The 19,648-nt window shown below is 35.5% G+C and overlaps 1 protein-coding gene across 1 annotated transcript in view; it reads right to left on the bottom strand.

Annotated features, from left to right (window-relative positions):
- LOC150098257 (homeobox protein orthopedia-like) overlaps positions 1 to 19,648 on the bottom strand; it is a 94,446-nt gene that overhangs the window by 63,147 nt on the left and 11,651 nt on the right. Inside the window, exon 2 of the mRNA XM_090406290.1 lies at positions 12,452 to 12,765. Within this exon, the coding sequence (XP_090262416.1) occupies positions 12,452 to 12,765 (314 nt within the window). The remainder of the gene's footprint in view (positions 1 to 12,451; positions 12,766 to 19,648) is intronic.

Genomic DNA, 19,648 nt, shown 5'->3' with positions numbered 1-19,648 from the left:
GACAAAAAAAAAAAAAAAAAAATAATAATAATAAAGTTTGTCTTTGGCACAGTACTTACGAAAATACAATCCTTACAAACCTTCAAAATGAGTAGCCTTGGTGTTGCACTATTAAAAAGACACGAACTCTGTATGTGAGTCAGTATGATGAATTTTATGTTGGTCCGTTTAATTAATGGTTTCATCGATAGCTATTTATTATTCTTCCTTTTAATAATTTTCGATACCAAGTTGACGCCTCAGAACTTTGAGTAATGTGTAAAAACAAAGATGCAAACATAAGAAATGTTCTACAGCCGAAGAACTGGCAGAAGTAGAGTTAAATCATTCGAAACTTTGAATTTAAGTCCCTTCCCTCGATTTTCTTTTAGTAGAAATTATCCTTCTAAGACCTTTCTACGAAGACAATATGTATCGTACTGAGTTGGCAATCTCCTCCCCTCCTATATTTTGATTTCACAATTTTAGTAGTACGGGAACTGCTGTTCATAACACGCGGCATCCTAGTGATAACCAGACGGCCTTTTTATCTAAAGTGCATCGGACCACGAAATGAGTGGATTACTCTTGTTTGTGAGAATGTAATCAAAAGAACGTTATAGTTAGTGCGACGAAGACAGTGTGCAAAGAAAGGTTGCATACATCCCTTCTAAAATAAGGATAAGAAGTGGTTAATCAGTGAAGTCAGATTAACAGCGAGGATGCAGTTTGATCAATCGTAAACTTTCAGAATCAGAATTTCTTCCAAATATTTTTGCACTTCCCCTTTCACTCCTCCAGAAAACGAATCTAGATTACAAGAAACGGACCAAAATGCTTGTTTTTTTAAACTGTTCTATCCATTCTTGTGTCAGCGTATATTCGTTAAAGTGCGGATTTTGAAAAACAGCACATCTTTATAACAATATCTTGTTATAAAGATATTGTTAATATCTTGATAATATCTTCTTTTTAATATATTCTAATACTCCACAAGTATTAGAAGTTCGGACGTTACTTTATTGCTGAAGAGTCTCGATCAAAAGATTTTGAAAAATTCTCGGACATTAAGTACTAATAAATGACAATGCAGTCTGGGTTGAGTGGACAACATTTCTGCACATCCAATGTTAGAGCAGTTGTTGGTTCAAACGCTACTAAGACGTGCATAGAACAGGATTTTCGGATTATCCAATCGTCCATCCACGATAATGTACTATCGGACCGGAGCCTTTTATAGTGATGATATTAAAAACACGAATGAGTTAATATATGCTATCTTCTGCCCAAAAGATATTAATAAACAGAAGAAGAATAAGACTATTACATTAAGGTTTATTTCTTTTCATTTATTATAATAAATCCCCGAAAGCTGAGTAGGCAGCACTGCCCCAATGAAACAATGTTTCCTAATCCTAGCTAGTAATTACGTGAGTCAACTCGTGTGTGTTCTACGGTCGAGTTTGCGAGTTGAAAAAAAAAAAAAAAAAAAAAAAAAAAAAAACTCCTTACATGTCCGAAAGCTCAAGTCATGAAAGAAAATATAAGATGCTAGAAAAAAGATCTTGAAACTGGTGACTATTCCATTAAGACTTCAAAAGTGTTTTGAAGTCATCTTACACCGGAGTGTACAGATGGTCTTCGATTTTGTTCTTGAAAGGGGATAACTGCCGCTTCTTACGTGGCATGTGCAAACATAACATCACATTCGTTGTAGACATAGAAACAAATGGAAGTATTTTATTGTATAGATTTAAATCTAATTATACTTAAAACAGTTTTAAAATCCTACACCATTCTTTCTATCAACAGCATTTGTTCGCCCTGGGACGTTGCCAACACCCAGGTTTGCACATTACTGGTATTAATACTCCAACAGTTGTTCTCCAGGCCATTTTCGTTGGCTGTGTCAACCTATCAAGTGCTTTTCCTATCCATCAAGCTATTAAAACCTTTGCTATGCCGACCAGTGTCTCGATACGATACGAGATGTTGGGACAGCAGTCTATTAATGATCATTGAGCTGGAGCGCTAAACATTTACGTCATGGTTATTATCATTAATGGTTAAGAACTAATCCTTTCTTGTTGGACTGATATTTCTCATTTTAACAATTTGGGGAATTGTATTTGAGGTGCATGAGCTCTTATTTATCTTTCTATCTATTGCTTCTTCTTATGTTTATTGTTTTATTTAATTTGGTAAAGACTCGTTCCCACGAATTAACATTTACTGTCCAAATAGCTTGACAATAACACGCATGGAATTAATAAACCGAAAACATCTGTTTGGAGAGTTTCGTAAATCGTTTTGTTGGCCAAAGATTATTAAGGAATTAACCAAAATCGGCAGGTCAACTGGAATCTCTTCCTTCAGCAAAGATATACAAAACACTTTTAAATCAAGAATTAGTTTTGAGTGGAATTCATTTTTCATTTTTTTCATTTAAAATGTGAATTTAGGGTGTGCCCTCAGAGGGGAATATGTCGGCCTGAGAAGTGGAGATATGTATAATATCGAACATGCTCCACTAATCTCACCATTTACGCTTAGTTGCCACGAACCTTCATCTAGACTCCATTACTAAGTTGCCGAAAATCCAGGTTTTATCTCCTTTAATTTGGAGTCAGTAAACAGAAGAAGGGGGGGGGGAGGAAACACTGCCCATTTTCGCCTTATTTATGAAGTAGGATTATTAAATAGACAGATCAGGGGTGGAGTCTTTCTTACACTCATAACGTGCTCGCATGTTCAGCACTTTGATCGAACATTCAGCTTACCAGTAACATTCAATCATTATCATGCATTCAAAGTATTTTTATGAGCTCCATTTTAGCAGATAATTATTCCAAACAATAAGCTATTTAAACCCAAATTAAATCATAATTGAAAAGCAGTGTATGGAAAGTACTTGAAAATTCAAGTTCTTAAAAAGTATACGGAATCTTCTATTTCTTAAGCTGGACAAAATGTCAACCATATAGTTCTTTGAAATACCCGATACAAGTGTTGGGGATGGGGGGGGGGGATTCTGAGCCCCCTTGAAACGAAGCCACATTTCTTTACCAGAAATGTAAACAAACTCGAAAATATATCTGGAAACAATTTTTCTAAAATCCAGTCACATAAGAATAAATTCAGGGGTAATGAATCGACTTATAATGCATTAAAAACGTGTGTGTATTGTATTTACAAGAACAGATCATATCTTTATTCATAACTTGTTTTCTATTTTTTATATTGAAAATGCATTTAACATCCCCTCAATAAGATTAACCGCCGTTAATCCGTTAATAATTAAACGTATAATGAAAATTAACTATGGGCTCAATCTTTCGAAGATCTTTAATGCATATAAAAATTTCACAAAATGCTTTTTACTTTATTAATTACATAATCGAGCAGTGTCACTTTTTTAATTGTACTATTTCTGCATAAGCGAGTCAATATTATTAATGTTATTTGGGTAATGTGGTAAACTATAAAGTAATCAAGCCAATGGGATAGTTTCTTTGGTGTTTGTGCTACATAAAACTCGACTAAGTAAGGAAACGAAAGTTAGATCTAACTTTATTTTTCGAAAGTATGTGTTAGTCTGACAATTACGGTAAAAGTCCATTTGCTGAGCAATTTATCCTTTTAACAGTTTTGTATTTATGACCGTTCAATTACAAATACCGAGAATCACAACATAAACTCTTAACCATTCCAGTAGCAAATTTGGAACTCATCCATTACGGTATAATTAGTTTTACTTCTTTCCATATCGCGACAGACAACCCTTTATATTCATCATCAATAATATATTGGTTCGTAATATATTGGTTCCCTGTCTTAAGTCTTGTATACATTTCTCACGCAAAAGATAATCTAAACCTAATCACATTGCGGCTATTATTTACACCATAGACAGTTTAACCACCTGAAATACAGAACTAAACTGAAGATGTTCGGATAAGTAGATTCTATAACTGCTACCGGATAACCAAATAACATAGAATCCCGCGCAATATTTGTAATAAATCATCAAGAAAATTCACCTTTAGTGATAAAATTCTCTTAATAGGCTCAGTTACTTCGTATGCACACCAACGTATATCTGTGTTCCATGGCTGGGAAGCATACAGCAAAAAGGAGATACATTATAGCATTTTCAAGCAATTATTTCAGTAAGAAGATAAAATATATCCAAAAAGGTCATGAAATGAAAGGTAGAAGCGATACAGAGTAATAAAGGAGTTGTAGAACTCCAACAATTGCTGTATGAAGTTCTACAAAAAATGCGAATCACTTTTTTTTTCAGACAAATAGTGCAAAAATGGACAAAGGCAACACTTGATAATGATTCAAAGCCGTTAACTTCAGCTGTGAAACAACTAATAATTCATCCAAATTTTCTTTTGACGTAAATATTACGCAAAATGCCGAAACTTACTTCAGAAGGTTTATTTATTTCCTATCCGTAAACACATACTTGTTTATCTCTTTGAATCGTTCTGCCAGTATAGATGGTTTTTTTTTAAATCCTACTATTATGCATGTACTGTTGATCCGACAAATTTTATTTACGATCTCAAGTTCTAAATTTACTTTAAATCCGTTCAGCAAGAGCAGACTTCTTATATACGCACGGAGAGGTGCAAAATAAATCTAACAGATCCTTACGTATTGAGCGTACAATACACAAAGTTTTGGCAATAACCCGAAAACACTTTCGTAGACAACATTTTTGCTTTGCAAATATCATTCTTGAATATTAACGTAGTTCGTTGTTACTAAAACTGAGTCTGCAGCCATTTTTGATTTACGCACTGCAGATTGTCATTCATCTTATTAAAATAATTATATGAGAACAAAAGTAAATAAAAATACATTCATTCTTTTCTCTATTTATTTTTATTATTTTCTGTTGTTTGTATAGCAGCAAAAATAATTTGGGAAAAAAAATTCAACAAAAATGCAAATTTCGGCAGATGTTGGTTCTGTTATACAACATTATTATTCTCCTCCCAGATAAGGTTCTGTTCCTCTATTTCTCATTCTCTCTCTCTCTCTCTCTCGAAGGAGGAGGAGAGGGCGGGGAGTTTTTCTCGACTTACACCAGATGTGTCATGAGTGGTCAAAATAATTTTAATCCTTTTCCCACAATAACAAGCATGTTATAAACGAATGTTTGTAACATTATTATTAAAATGTTCGCAAAGAATAAAAAAAGCACAGTCATGACATAACCTAAAACTATCACTTCTCTGACTCATCGTAGCGCATATGCAGAGTCATGGTCATCACTAGGCAAAGTAAGAATAGGAAGCGCAGAATAATGAAGAGAAAATGGCACCAAACTGTAGGCAGGATTTTCTGGGGATAAACTTGCCGCGCCAATCACCACAATACCGGAAGCATGCGGATAGCAGTTCGCGTCAATCTCGGTATATCGTTATACTGCAGCGCGAAATGTAACTTGCATGTGAGGAACCATATGGCGGCCTCTTTATTCTCTTTGAATGACACCATGTGGACCTAATTAAGTAACGAAAACGGATAAACGAAATTAGGGTCAGCAAGAAACGTTTTCTTGCTTACAAACTCCGCGCTAAATCAAGGCCGCTATGGAGTTGAGCAGAGAAGCATAGAGATGTGATACTGTTGTACGATGGTGTGAATAATTCAACACCAACTTGGTTTGAAGTCAGCTGCAATCATGAATATCTCTCACTGAAAACTCTCGTACTCGAAAACTGTTTCATGAGGTCTTTTGCAGCAGCTAAAAGGCAAGTTTTACTCTAATACTCCTAATAGGAGTATTAGAACTGACTGCAATTTAAATAATCTATGTGTATGTCTTTAGGAACCAAGTCCCAAGGAAGACTTCAATTTACCCTAAAATACACCTAAAAAATATCATTTTCCAGATGACTCTTCAATTCGGATCCAGAATTTAGCATTCTGGAAACGTTTATTACCTAACAACTCCTGAACCTCTTTAAAAAAATATCCTAATTAATAATTTATTTAGAATTATTCAAAGCAATTTAAACCATGTTCACATAGTTTAGATTTCATTTCGTAGAGTACTTACTCAAATTTACTAACATCGCAATTTTGCGTAAGGTAAATTTATAATTGCTTTTTACATTCGGTTTCCATTTCTAATTGATTATAAAACTGGGATTAAGTTAAGGGGATAAAAATCCCTCATTATTTTAAAGCCGAATACGAAACTCGGAGATCGAAATCTAAGAGTTTCATGCCGAAGAACTATCGGCGAATCCAAGCGTAAGTCAACACCTGGTAGTACAACACTAGAGCAACTCGGAGCAAAGGTGGAGCAAGATCCCTCACTATCCTTAATATTTTCTCATAATGTAAAACGCAGCTCCTAGGAGATGTATTACTGTTTTACATTACGAGGAGAGGTCACTACCCAGACCGGTTTTGACCTTTATTGAGGTCTCATCAGTGAGTAGGTAGACCTGGAATACCAAGGTTTAAGTGAAACGAACTTACATATCTTTACTATACGAACTGCCAGAACGGTGTACCTTTATCGTAATAAAACTGGGATATAATGATGATGTTTAGCGGGAAAGCTTATATTCGAACGAATATAAGGCTATCGGCTTATATTCGTTTGTCACGAAGTTGGCTGAATAGTCTGCTATAGCCGGTCATAAGCTGTGGTCTAAATGTCAATAAATTTCTCTCTCTCTCTCTCTCTTTTCTTAGTTTCATTTACTCATTTTTCAAGAATTTCATAGATGAAAATATCGGTTCGTCTAAATATGCAAAACCAAAGAAAGGATTCATTTTAAGTGCAAAAGTTCCTATTACGCATTATTTTTTTCAATGGTCAAAAAATGGATTCTGTCAATAAATAATGCACTGGTCGCCTCTCTTCCTGCTCATGCTACAGTATGTCTTTCAAGCCATTTCCCCTTCAAGCGATTGACGCTATTTAAGGATAAGCCAATAATCTCATTTAATAATATAACTGCCAAAACAGGGCATTTCAAAATGCTGTAAATCTTAAAAAAAAAAAAAAAAGTGAAAGACTTTATACAGTGAGAAAGTCGAATCTCATTGAATAAATCGCATCTATTAATCACAACAATATTATTATAGTGTTGAAAGTTTGAATTATGATTTCGAATCTTAAAAAAAAAAAATAATTCAGAAAGTACGGTTAATTGTGTGTGTGTAACAATTCTCTTCTAACCGCTTCTCTTCAATCCTGTTTCAAACAGATGAATATACTATTAAGGATAATATCATTTACCAATATACAATATCTTATCATTCTACAATCCACATACAAGAACTACTAGTGTGCTCTGTTTCAGTTTAAACAATCTTAAACTGTTTCAGTTTAAGAGTACAAATCATCGATAAATCACATACAAATGATTACATTCAGAGAGAGAGAGAGAGATGATGATGATGATGATGATGATGATTACGCAGCCCAGAAAAGGGGCTATTAATTTGACCTAAAAGCAGGAATCGAATAATCTGAAGGACCGTTATTTCGCAGTGTCGCATGTAATTCTTCTGCAACGAATTCTCAATGTGTGTAAAAACAACTCGTTTTTAAACTATAGCAAACGCACGAGGGGCTCCCTAAGACCTTGGGTCCTGAAAATTCTTACACCAAATCTAGAGAGGATTTTTCTCTTTTTTAATAAAAACTTTTTTTCGATAAGTCTTTAAATAATTTATTCTATTCCAAAATATCACAGGTGTGATATTTTGGAATAGAATAAATTATTTAAATAACCAGTTCAAAAACTCAATCGAACCAAAAAAAAAGTCTGACTTTAAATAGTCAAGAATTTTCAGTTGTATTTGCTTTTGTAGTTCTGGTACGCTGTATGCTGCATCCGAAACATTATAATAACACTACGTATACTATTTTACGTCCTTAGTTGTATCCGTGTACATAATGATGAAATGAGAAAACATTTCCTTCCCGTTTTACGTTTTAATATATAGTGAGATGTGGATAAATCATCTATCATCTATCTCTACGATCAGCTTTCCGCACTCACAGGAAACTTGTGTTATCGGTGCCGACTAAATCTTTCGCCTCAAGTAATGTCTTTCAATGCTGGTCTAGCAGGAATGTTCAAAGTGCCTTAAACAACAAGATGGGAAATTATATGAATGACAACACAGTCACAATTTCAGCGGTCATGACACACGAGATGCCAAATCATTATAGTAAGAAACATGTTTATCTCTTAAGTATGCCAAACGTTCGGGTATAAAAACAGGTCAAAGTTTCGCCGAGAGTAGCAAACATCGCAAATGGATACAGTCAATATAGGTAGCATGCAGCAGCCATCTTACAGTTCTGATACTTTTCTTTACAAATATGCTGGTTCGCTAAATCTCTGACCTGCTCTGCTTCAATAGCTTTACCTGCTCATAACTTTGCCAATAAAAAGGCACTTCAAAGGAAGAAATGAGCTCTTCTTCGACTGCAGACATTCTATATCCCTGCAACTACAGAGGGGTATGGAGCGCGCGCATGCACACACACACACACACACACACACACACACACACACACACACACACACACACACACACACACGCACACGCACACACACACACACACACACACACACACACACACACAGGTATCCAAAGAGAGATTCACAGAATTCTTATCGCTATCTTCGAACATTACGTCTCGTAAAATCCCAACCAGAGAGAAAACCATTGCAGTAAGATTTATTCTATTCAATATCAAAACAAAGAAAAGAAAAGATGCCCTGTTGGGTACTTGGACTGACCTAATGGCTGACTATCTGTGATCGAGAAACTCGAAGTTCCGTAACAAAGAGATTTCTTCTGATTGCTGATCTGCATACAGTGTTCGCCTCAAATAGGGTAATCCACAAAGGAATTTCACTTTCAAGCTATTGTTCCAGTTGCGAGTTTCCCAAGTAAACGTTATTCTAGTAGTGCAAAATAAAAGTTGATATGCAGACTAAGTTTCATCTAGTTAGCAATCAGGCAAATGATGTATTTGTAAACAGGAACTCATTTACTATTTAATGGTGCAAACAGAGAATAATTTCTCCTCCGGTTTCGTTCGTTTTCACTCTCTCTACATTCCATTCTTTCTACAGTTTCTTCGTTCTCTTTCACACATTTTTTCAGGATACTTCTAGAAAAAGTTTAAATCAACACGAAGATGTTCGCAATATGTTTTATACACTAGAGTACATTATTACATTTGACGTGTTCATGGATTTCTCTTGATATTGTTAACCATATGATACAGGAAATGCCTGCGACAAGAAACAAACTACATTTGTTACTAAATTACTTCGTTATCAGAGACCAGCCTTAAACTCTTAACCCACCAATTTAATCCATTTCTTCCATAGAAATGTTTAACTTGGGATACTTTGCAATGAGCGGCTTTTTCATCTCTACAACATCAAGTCCGAATAGGCCCACATCATATTATCACACATTTATGAGTGGAAGATATTTCCACTCATATCATGTGTGAAAACGGTGTGTGTGTTTAAATGGCGAGGTTTTCCCCCTTTTTTTTTGGAGGGGGGGTGAAATACTGTATTTTCAATATTGAAAGCAGCTCATTTTCTCCGCTTGCGACCAACACTAAATCGACACCAGATGTAAACTATAAAGTTTATTGCTTCATTGAGTCATGTTAGATTACTGAGTTTCTAATTTTAAACTCCTAAACATATTTATTTTTATGATGAATACTTTTCTTATTATTTATTAAAAGAGATCCCAGATGGCTTCGCGCCCCCAAGTACCTAAATCTTAGTAATGGTTCGTGCACACTTATTTCCCTTTAAGCGCAATATTTCTCTCATATGATTAATAAAACTATGTAATTCACAATAGAGTCAAACATAATACACGAAAAATAGATTGAAATGCGATTATAATAGCTTGCTGTTATATATTCGAGTGAATTTATGCTGTTATTTGAACTTACCGTTAATTCTAATAAAATGAACTAGCAGATAAATAATATTTAAATTAAGTGGAATATAAACGCACGCTAGGATTACCTTTAATCCGTTTCTAAAATACTCCTGTTCAAATCAAGTCCACGAAAGTTCAAGCCTATAGCATATTAATACTGTTGTGTAGGTTAAGGATGAGGTTATCCGATAACCCCAGAGACCAAATATCATATTTCGTTATTCTACTTCACTTGTCGAAAGCGAATTGCCAATCGTAAGTGAAGTCAGATTTCTTTTCTGGCTCGATTAAAAGCACTCGATACAAAACAAGGTAATTTCAGCAAGTTCTGTACAGATTTCAAAAGTGCTAAAAGAAATTTTCTGCAGCATGTGACAATAGAAATTACTACAGAAATGCGCAAGGAATGAATCTGAATAATCAGTGGTATAGCGGGGATTCAAGAATATGTTTGAAAAGGGAGATTACACAGTTTCTCGAGATGGTTGTAAAGCTAGCATTTCAGGCTAAGCAGAGCAGGGCGCGTACAAAATGCTCGGGGAGAACCATTTTTCTCTCAGACAGAAGGGCGTTTGAAAGAATATTTGAGTGCACTTTCATAAGTAAATTTTTGTTACCAAAGGTGGGCAGAATTCTCCTTTCTTGAGAATAACAGGAAGTATGTTTCTTTAAAAGCTTGGTGATGATTACCAGCGGAAATATGAGAAGTCCGTCAGCGCCTTTTCTGATCATTGGATACAAACTAAGGTATGACTGAACACTTTTAAAATTTTTAACAAAAAAGAAGATATTGTTTCCTTCATCAATGGACAAAATATGAAATAACAATTAAAATTAATTATATCTAAACAATGACAATCCCATCCGTGAACACAAGTACATTAGAACTGTGGGTGGGAAGGGTAATCTGGATAGATTACCTTTCCAACCCACAGATTATCTGGAAACCTTTCACTAGACGAAACAGAACTTTTTCAAGCTATTCTGGCTTTCGAGTAATAAGCAGAGTGGTGGTCTCACACCGGGTGGTAAAATTCATCGAGTCACTGGGTATCGGAACTCATGACAGAGTGGACATGGTACCCAAATCAGTCAAATAAGTGAATCTGAAAAGCCAAAACTACATGAAACAAACGGAAGTAAATAAATTTGATTCACGCCAATCTTCTCCGTAAACAGATCTATTAATCACTTAATTTATCATATTTCTTATCTTAATTACGTAGTAATATATCTAAGTAACGATTCTCTTTTATATCTAAAAAAATTGTAATATCAACATTGTAAGAATTTACAGCCACAGTTGAAGAAAAACTTCAAAAGTTGGCTGTAAATTCTACCAAGAAAGCATTCATCTTTCCTTCGTGAGGGGTCGTAGAATCATAAAGGCATTACTGATTTCAGGGACAAACCAATAGAGGATTTTTGTTATTCTTTTAGAAACACTTTATCATTCGACATAACTTTAGTATTAATGACAAACAAATAGTTTTTAACATTGTTTCAAATAATTGTTACTTGAAATAATTAAATTTTTGACATCACTTTAGTTCACTATTGTTGGTCAATAGCAATTACAAATTTGACCACCTTCTCCTTATAGATGTTGAAAAGTGATTCCTATAAAATCCTAAATTCTCAATTGCAGTTCAGTTGTCATTGAATATACCATTAATTTTTTTGTTTTGAAAACCAACTCGCTTTTGTATAGCCGCATCTAAAACTGTATATTTCTCGCTAGAGTGCTTTTAGATTCGAATTTATCTATTTTTCAATTGCTTACAACTGCAGAAAAGGTTTAAAACCATGAACCGTTTTCATTAATGTTCAATAATTAAATTCATTAATACAAGAATAAAACTAGAGAGTAATTTAAATACTCTTTTGTATTAAGCAATTGAATTTAAACACTAAACAAGTAGTTGACAATCTCATTTGAAAATAAAGCGAAACACGAAAAACAAACTGCAAGAGAAACGTTTCAAAACAGACGTCGAAGGGGGCTTGTTTTAAATAAATACAATAAACATAAAATAGATAAAAAAAACTATGCATGACAAAACGATAGTCGTAAATAACAATAGAAAACAATAATTGGCATAATTTCTAATTCGATTAAAAAATACGAAACATTTTGTTTTTATCTGAAGTTGAAAAAGGTGAAAGTTCAAAAGAAATTATAGTGTTCTAAATTGGAATTTCTTTCAAACCAACCAGGCATACAAACGCGCGTCCTCACACACACAAACAAACAATTTCATTTAAAAACTTTTCACTGCCTCAGAACAAAATAAGCTTCAATATTTTCTTTTCTCTGACTTGTGCAGCCACTCTTTTCTACAGTCCAGTTCATGTTCCATCCAAGCCATCGCACGCATATTCAACGATAATGCAACCAAGAATTTACAATCATGTCTAACAGCAATTTACAGAACAGTAGTAAATGAATAAATAATTTTAAAAAATAAATAAAAACGAAAGAAAATTGAAAGTTTACCTGCACACGGGACTCAGTAAGCCCAATTCGCATGGCCAATTCTTCCCTCATGAAGATATCGGGGTAGTGCGTCTTGGCGAAACTCCGTTCAAGCTCCTGTAGCTGGGCCGGGGTGAAGCGAGTCCTGTGTCTCTTCTGTTTAACCGGCTTCTCTCCTTCCCCCGATGGCTGTCCGGAACCTCCGCTCCCGCCTGCAAGACCGCCAGGGTTATGTGCGTCCAGGACCTGCAGAGTCCCGCCGTGGCCCGCACTGCCGTGTGAGTCGACGCCCCCGTTCGGCTTGAGTGCATCTCCCGCGCCGTCATCCTTGGCCACTGCGTCAGGGATAGAAAAGAGCGTCGCTGTTTATAGCGTCCTCCTAATTTCTCTTTCATTAGTTTTAATTTGCGCGTACAGTGATCTAAGCGCACATCTCGGTGCTGCAGCGGGGGCACGGGCGACCATTAGATGACCGCCGCAAAAAAAAAAAAAAAAAAAAAAAAAAGAAATAATCAAGAAGAAATAAAAAAAATAAAAATAAAAAAACGAACACGCTATACGATTTTTTAACATTCCGAAATTACACGCCACTAGCCGAAATTTTAGCCATTCGGTTAGTGTCGCCACGCGCCCTAATGTGGGCACTCGGCTGGCCCGAGCCCACAGTTCTTTATTTTGGGGAAGCATGCAGAATTGTTCCACGCCTTTAGATCTGCGCCGGAGCAGCGGCACAGTGAACGTGGCAAATTACATTTAGGAGGCAGCAGAGAATAGGCTGGCAGTAAACTAGTTAATCCCTGGTTCACAAATTTAATCAGGAGCAAACCTATCAAATCAGAACGAGCTAATGAAAGAGCGAAATAACTCAATTAATTGTCTTTCCCACAGCGATGGGAGTACGTGCACCGTGAAATACCTTACCTAGGGGAGTCGAGGTGCCGTGCAAGTTGTTCAACATCTCGGCCTCCGGCCGTGCCCGAAAAGCAAAGGTAGGGAACAGGATTGCGATCGTTTGGATATCTCGCTGTTTCTGAGACTCAGTTATCAATTGCGGCCCGTAGAATTTGCCAATGCGTTTAAAACACCAATATACTCAGGCGGTCCTTTTGTTCTAGGCCATCCACCACGCGCAAACCTTTCGCCAGCCAATCAGAGGCCTCTTTACATGAGCGGCGCAAGCCTTGCTTGGTTGTTAACTATTGTCACTGTGGATCAGACAGCAAGCTCTCCTGGGCTGTCTCCAACTGTACTGGGCCTGCGAGCTGCTCTGACACCCTTGCCTACGTTGGACGGTGATGATAATCACACGTGCTTGCTGACAGATCCAATGACACTGCGAGTCGCGTGTTCTCGGAGGACGCCATCACATAGGGCCAGGGGTAACCTGAAGACTACACGGAGGTGAAAATGACAGGTGAGACCATCTGGGTCACTTTAAATTCTGCCTAAAACCGCCTGTACGGTGAAAGGTTACCACAATTAGCTGTATGTCGTATACCAGACACACACCCACACACTCACTTCGCCACCTCTGGTGTCTTCACCTTGATTATTGATTGTCTAAAACATGCTTGGGGTTGTTCTCTTGGTTGGTTGCAGTCACCAGGTGTGTGTGTGTGTGTGTGTGTGTATGAGAGAGAGAGAGAGAGAGAGAGAGAATGCAAGACATCTGCCTTTTCATAAACACCCACACCCACATATACACACACACACACACACACCAATGTAGGCAGAGCCCTTGTTGTTCCGATTTAGTGATATTCGTGAAATAGAATTAATTCAGCTAATAAAAACTTAGCCTTAATGACAGCTGGTTATTTGGATTTCAATATAGCCTACTTAGATTTCTTGTTGTATTCGCTTATAGATTCCCCTGTTTTATTTTTACTGCTCCTTCAGTTTTCTTATTTCATATTTCTCTTTCCTGTGAGTTCTGGCAGCTGTGATGATATCCTTTCATATAGTTTTCAATCTGAATCCATTAGCACGTACGCTCTCACATTATTTTAGTATTGGCATGGCAGAATTATATTTCGTGTATTTTATGAATGCATGCATATTATATTATCGTGTGTTATCTGCTGATTTCGACCTTTCTTCCCTTATAGTTTATTCCTTTTTTTTTCATTGTTTTTTAATCAAATTTTTTAGAATGTATGCAAATCAAATTCAGAATTAAATTGTAAACCAAAAGAGAACAACTTCGCGGTTTTAAAATATCGTTCATTGAGAACTCCATTTTGAAACGTAGGCGAAAACAGAGCCTGCATTTTTGAAACTATTTATAAAGTTTTTATAAAATTGTCCTCGCTGGAGTAGAAAAGATATGACCAGCGTACCTGATCTTTCACTTTAGATGTAAAATATAACCCTAAGAAGATATTATTGATATACTCATGTGCAATAATCAGTGTTGTCCTTGTACTTCTTTTCATTTGTTGTGTTATCAAAGTATCAGTTTTAATAATAATTGATTTCCTCTATGAAGAAAATTATATATATATTTAATTATATATACTGTATTATATTATATATAGAAAATTATATATACTATATTTATCAAGGACATGACCATAGTCCTTGATAAATATAGTATTTATATTCATTGTAGATTATTATTAATCAACACAGTTAATTAGCTTAGAATATTTAATTGATTGAATATAATTTAGTCAGATTTAGAATATGAATGACGCGACGTTAGAATAGGAATTCAGAATTAAATTTGAAGCTATGAATATTGCAGTCTAAGCAAACAGAAGTAATTTATAAATGAAAAGTATTTTGAAATAATTTGAAAACGAATTAAACGAGTTAAGAGGCAATTAAAGGCATACGCAAAAAAAAAAAATTATACAAATGAATTGTTAGGATGTGTACTTGGTTAATATTTATTCCTTTCATCTTGATACATGCAACAGTGAAACTGTTTTAACTTTTCACAGGATCCAAATAAATTTTGAATGTGCTTTTAGCAACATCCTAGTTCATATTGATTTGTGTTGATTCATTTTTAGCTGAAATGCTAGAAGTTCTTTATATAAGTTACAGCTTTGAGCAAATACAGTAACTAAAAGCGACAGAAGAATATCATTCGGTATTAAGTGTTAAAAACTAGGCTGTAAATCAGTCTGTTCGACTGTGACAGTTTCAACCAAATTCAAAAATCAAGAGAGGTATTCATTGTCCGAAGATGTTGAATTAATAATGCACTCTTCCACCATAGGAATTTTAAAAAGTATTCTCGTGTTATTCTTTTTTAAAAAAATCTCAGTTGTTAACATGAGAAGAAAGTGTTCTTGAGCATACTATCGATTTAGAGTAGACAAGCAGTCTAGAATTTCAAAATTTAAATCTTATTTCACAGTTTTTCAGTGTACCTCACCATTTTGTAAAGAATCCAGCAAAATACATAAGTAGGAGCTTGATACACAAACTGTGTTTTCTATCTTTTTTTTCCCTTCTATTTACCAAATATCTCATTTAAAACATCCAGGACTCCCATTTAATAACTTTTTTTTTTTTTATTTTCCTGGTGGAAGCTATGAAAATGATCCAATATCCTAATTGACTGATTTTCCGTAAATCATGTTTAGCAGATGAGTTTTAAAATGTATTTCCCATACTCAGTTTCTCTCAAAATCTGCTCAACAGTTCAAGAGACGAAAGACAGGTGAAAGATACCCACGGGGGAGCTGCATTTGTCACTTCGATGTTAAAAACAAATGCCAAGTAACTCTGAAATAAGATTTAGTGCCAATATATCGAGATGTAATAGGGGGAGTTGAGAGTTCATGTTATTAGGAAGGATATCCGGTTATAAATTCAGTTTATAGACCGATTTGGTGCCATTCTGTAAGCAGAGCCATTCACGCAATCCGATTATGCAAAATAAGAACTGGAAATGAATCGAAAAGGAGGCTCCTCCCAATATTAGGAGCCAATTAGGACAATTGGTAGCGAGCTGTAATACCCATTTATCTAGCTTGGCATTTATTCCACAGAGTGTTATCCAGAAGCAAATTATGAACACCAACATTGAAACATCAAAAATGCAGCTTCCTTTAAATCCCTCTGCCCCTGCTTTCTTTGCCATGAGACCCTAAAAATGAAGACACTCCGATCAAAGTTACTTTTGTAAGTTTTGCAATTTCAATGCCACACATTAGTAATTTATTAATTCTTTACCATTCGTTGTCTCCTTCCACTAGAGGAATTTCATCATTTTCTGTCATCTTTGACTTTAATGAAATCACAAGAAATTAATCATCAGTTGTAACAACAACTAAAATTACCTCACGAAGTTCGTTTCCCCGCAGACTGTGCGCTTCTCTGAAATAAAGTAAAAATAACTGCCATTAAATCATCTCCACCCGTCACTGCCACTGCGCTAAGAAAATTATTCATAATTACTACTTTTTGACTTCTGGGAAATCTTTAAGTTCTCCCACTTAAGTTTCCCATCCCTGATCGAAACACCTTTGTTATAGTCACTTTCAGACTGGTGAGATATAAGTTCGGAATTGTAGCTATTGGATAATAATCGGTTCTGTAAGGAGGATGAGCCATTAGCAATTGAGACCATAAGATGTCTTTCAATTATGTGCGTGTGTGTGTCTGTTTCTCCCTTCAGTTTTTGTTTGGTAAGAGAGAGAGAAGGCTACCCGATCTTCCAAGAGAGGAAAAATCCTGTTTTACCAAAATTTTAGTTCAAATATCGTTATAAATATTTCCTCTCATCCTCTACTGGATTCGAAACCAATATTTTCTATATAAAAAAGAATTTATTCAGGAAAAAAAAAGCAAAAGAAGAAGTTAAGAAAATAAAATTAGTAGGAGTGCGAATAAACAAGGTAGATGACAAGATTAGTGAATGAAAAATTGTAATGTAAGAGTGAACCTCAGCAATCAGTGAATAGTTTGAAAACTACGGACAATAAAACACGTCAAATACTGAATAAAATAGACAATAAAGTATAAAGAATGAAATAGATGGGTTAAAAATAAAAACATGGACAGTATTATATATATGATTTAATTTAGTAATTTTTTTTCTATTCTCAGTTATAGAAACGCAGTCTCCATCCGATAATAGAAATACATCTTTAGAAGCTGAGAGCTTTCATCTGCAGCAAATTCCGATATTTAGCATTCTTTCAGAATCACAGCTTGAATCACTCCAAATCACATCGCGTGTTAGATATTAATAGAGAGGGCAAGAAAGGTTAATTAGTGAATGTGCTCAAAAAAAAAAAGCCTCTAAAAACACTTAGCCAACCTTTTTGGACATTTGATAACGAGTATTCAAGATAAGGCTGTTCAATTACTTTAAGAATACTTTCAAGAACATTCTCTACATTTTTTTTTCTGTTATACGTACCCCAGGAAAAGTAGGTAGAAATGACAAAGCTTTCAGCATATTCAGTACCGTCGGTGGGTGGGTTAACGATCAGATAATGTAGAAAACCATGTTCTTAGAGACCGAACGTGGAATTTTTTTTAAACCCACTCATTAAGTAAGGCGGTAATCTCGCACCGGGAGATGAAATTCACTTCCCACCTAAAGGCAATCACAAACATCAAGGTCCACAGCGCGATTGAAACCTACAACCTGTCGGTTGGGGGGCGTCCTCGCCATTCATTGGGAAGAATACCTGCAAAACCACGCCAACACGTTAAAGACATTTCTGCCTAAGAAAGGGCCAAACTTTTTTTCATCCTTTTTTGAAGAACAAGAGAAATATGTTTAAATAATTATTTTGGATATGGCAGAAATGGTTACTGCTCGAAGAAATAGATGGGTGGTACAGTAAGGGACTGTTAATTTTATAATGCTGACAAAGATAGCTGATCAGCATGACGTTGGAACATTCGAATAAAAACTAATTAGTCTTAGAAAACTTTTGGAAATATAAGGACGAACTACTCAAAATTGTGTTGGAAACACTGAATATATTTTATAATATGAAACATTGTTTAGGAAGGAGTAGAAAACTGGACAGTAGCAAAATAGCAACATTTGAAGAAGAGACCAACACTATCCATAAAGCTGTATTATGTGCTAAATTGTTTCTCCTACTTTACAAACTTAAGATATACTGTGGTATTTCTTCGATAAATTCACAATTGCTTTGGCAGCAACGTCGTACTACATACTTCAAAGTCACACACACACACACACACACACACACACTGTAGAGATACGCAATTGCTCAAAGACTACTTTTGTGCAGTGTATGGAGTACGCTAGTAAAGCATTTCCAGGGACCAGCGCGTGTTATGCGTCATGGGCTATATGAGGTGATCTAATTAAAAAACATAATAAAATAAACTTGTCTGTCTACATTTCAATTTCAATTAACTGATTGAATATCCTGCACTTAACGCTACATTGTAAGGTATAAGCAAATATTTAGGGATTCGATTTTGGTTTACGAAAATGCCTGCTGTCTTACCTCCTGTTTCATGCTACCCTCCTTGTAACTTGATAAAGGAAGTCATTTGCAGAATGCAAATTCGGTGTTTGAACTCGGCAAATATAGCTGAAATATTCCCCCCCCCCCCTTTTGAATTGTGATGATTTCATCAACTCTTTTCCCTTCAAGTTGGCATCACGAGTTGTGGAAAAAAAAAAATGTCGTACGATGCCAGATTTAGAAATTATTGAGGGCGATGAACATCAGGTATTATTTCAGAGAGAAATTCCTGCACAAGCAAAACAAAGTGAGCGGGTGCATTGTCATGGCAAATGGGCATTCATTAGTGCATTACTTCTAGGGTCGTTATACAGGCAAGCTTCCCGTAGAGGTTGCAGAATGCACACACACACACACACACACACACACACACACACACACACACACACACACACACACACACACACACACACACACACACTCCATTTCAGTTTTTAACTTTTTAGAAAACAATCGTTAACGACCTAACGGATTCTGCTCTACCTACACCTAGCGGAAGAATACATGTTGGGGTGTCACTGGTTTTATCATTCTGAAATTTTTTGATAACATCTTTTAAATGCTTTTATAAACGAGCGATTAAAATTTTTCGTTAGCTAAAAAGATGGTACTTAACGAAACTGCAAGCTTTGCAACAATATTTAAAGTCAGAGTTAGTCTCGCCCACGTATACTGCTGTTTGCAGTATTGTACTTAACCTGTGGTTATCGTAAAAATGATTGCTCGCGAATTGTATTAAACT

Source organism: Typopeltis vanoorti, chromosome 16, assembly GCF_054136105.1.
Source record: "Typopeltis vanoorti isolate ZY-2024b chromosome 16, IOZ_Tvanoo_1.0, whole genome shotgun sequence".
Taxonomy (NCBI): Eukaryota; Metazoa; Arthropoda; class Arachnida; order Uropygi; family Thelyphonidae; genus Typopeltis; species Typopeltis vanoorti.
Note: the sequence above shows the minus strand (reverse complement) of the source record. Positions and strands in the feature narration are given on the sequence as shown.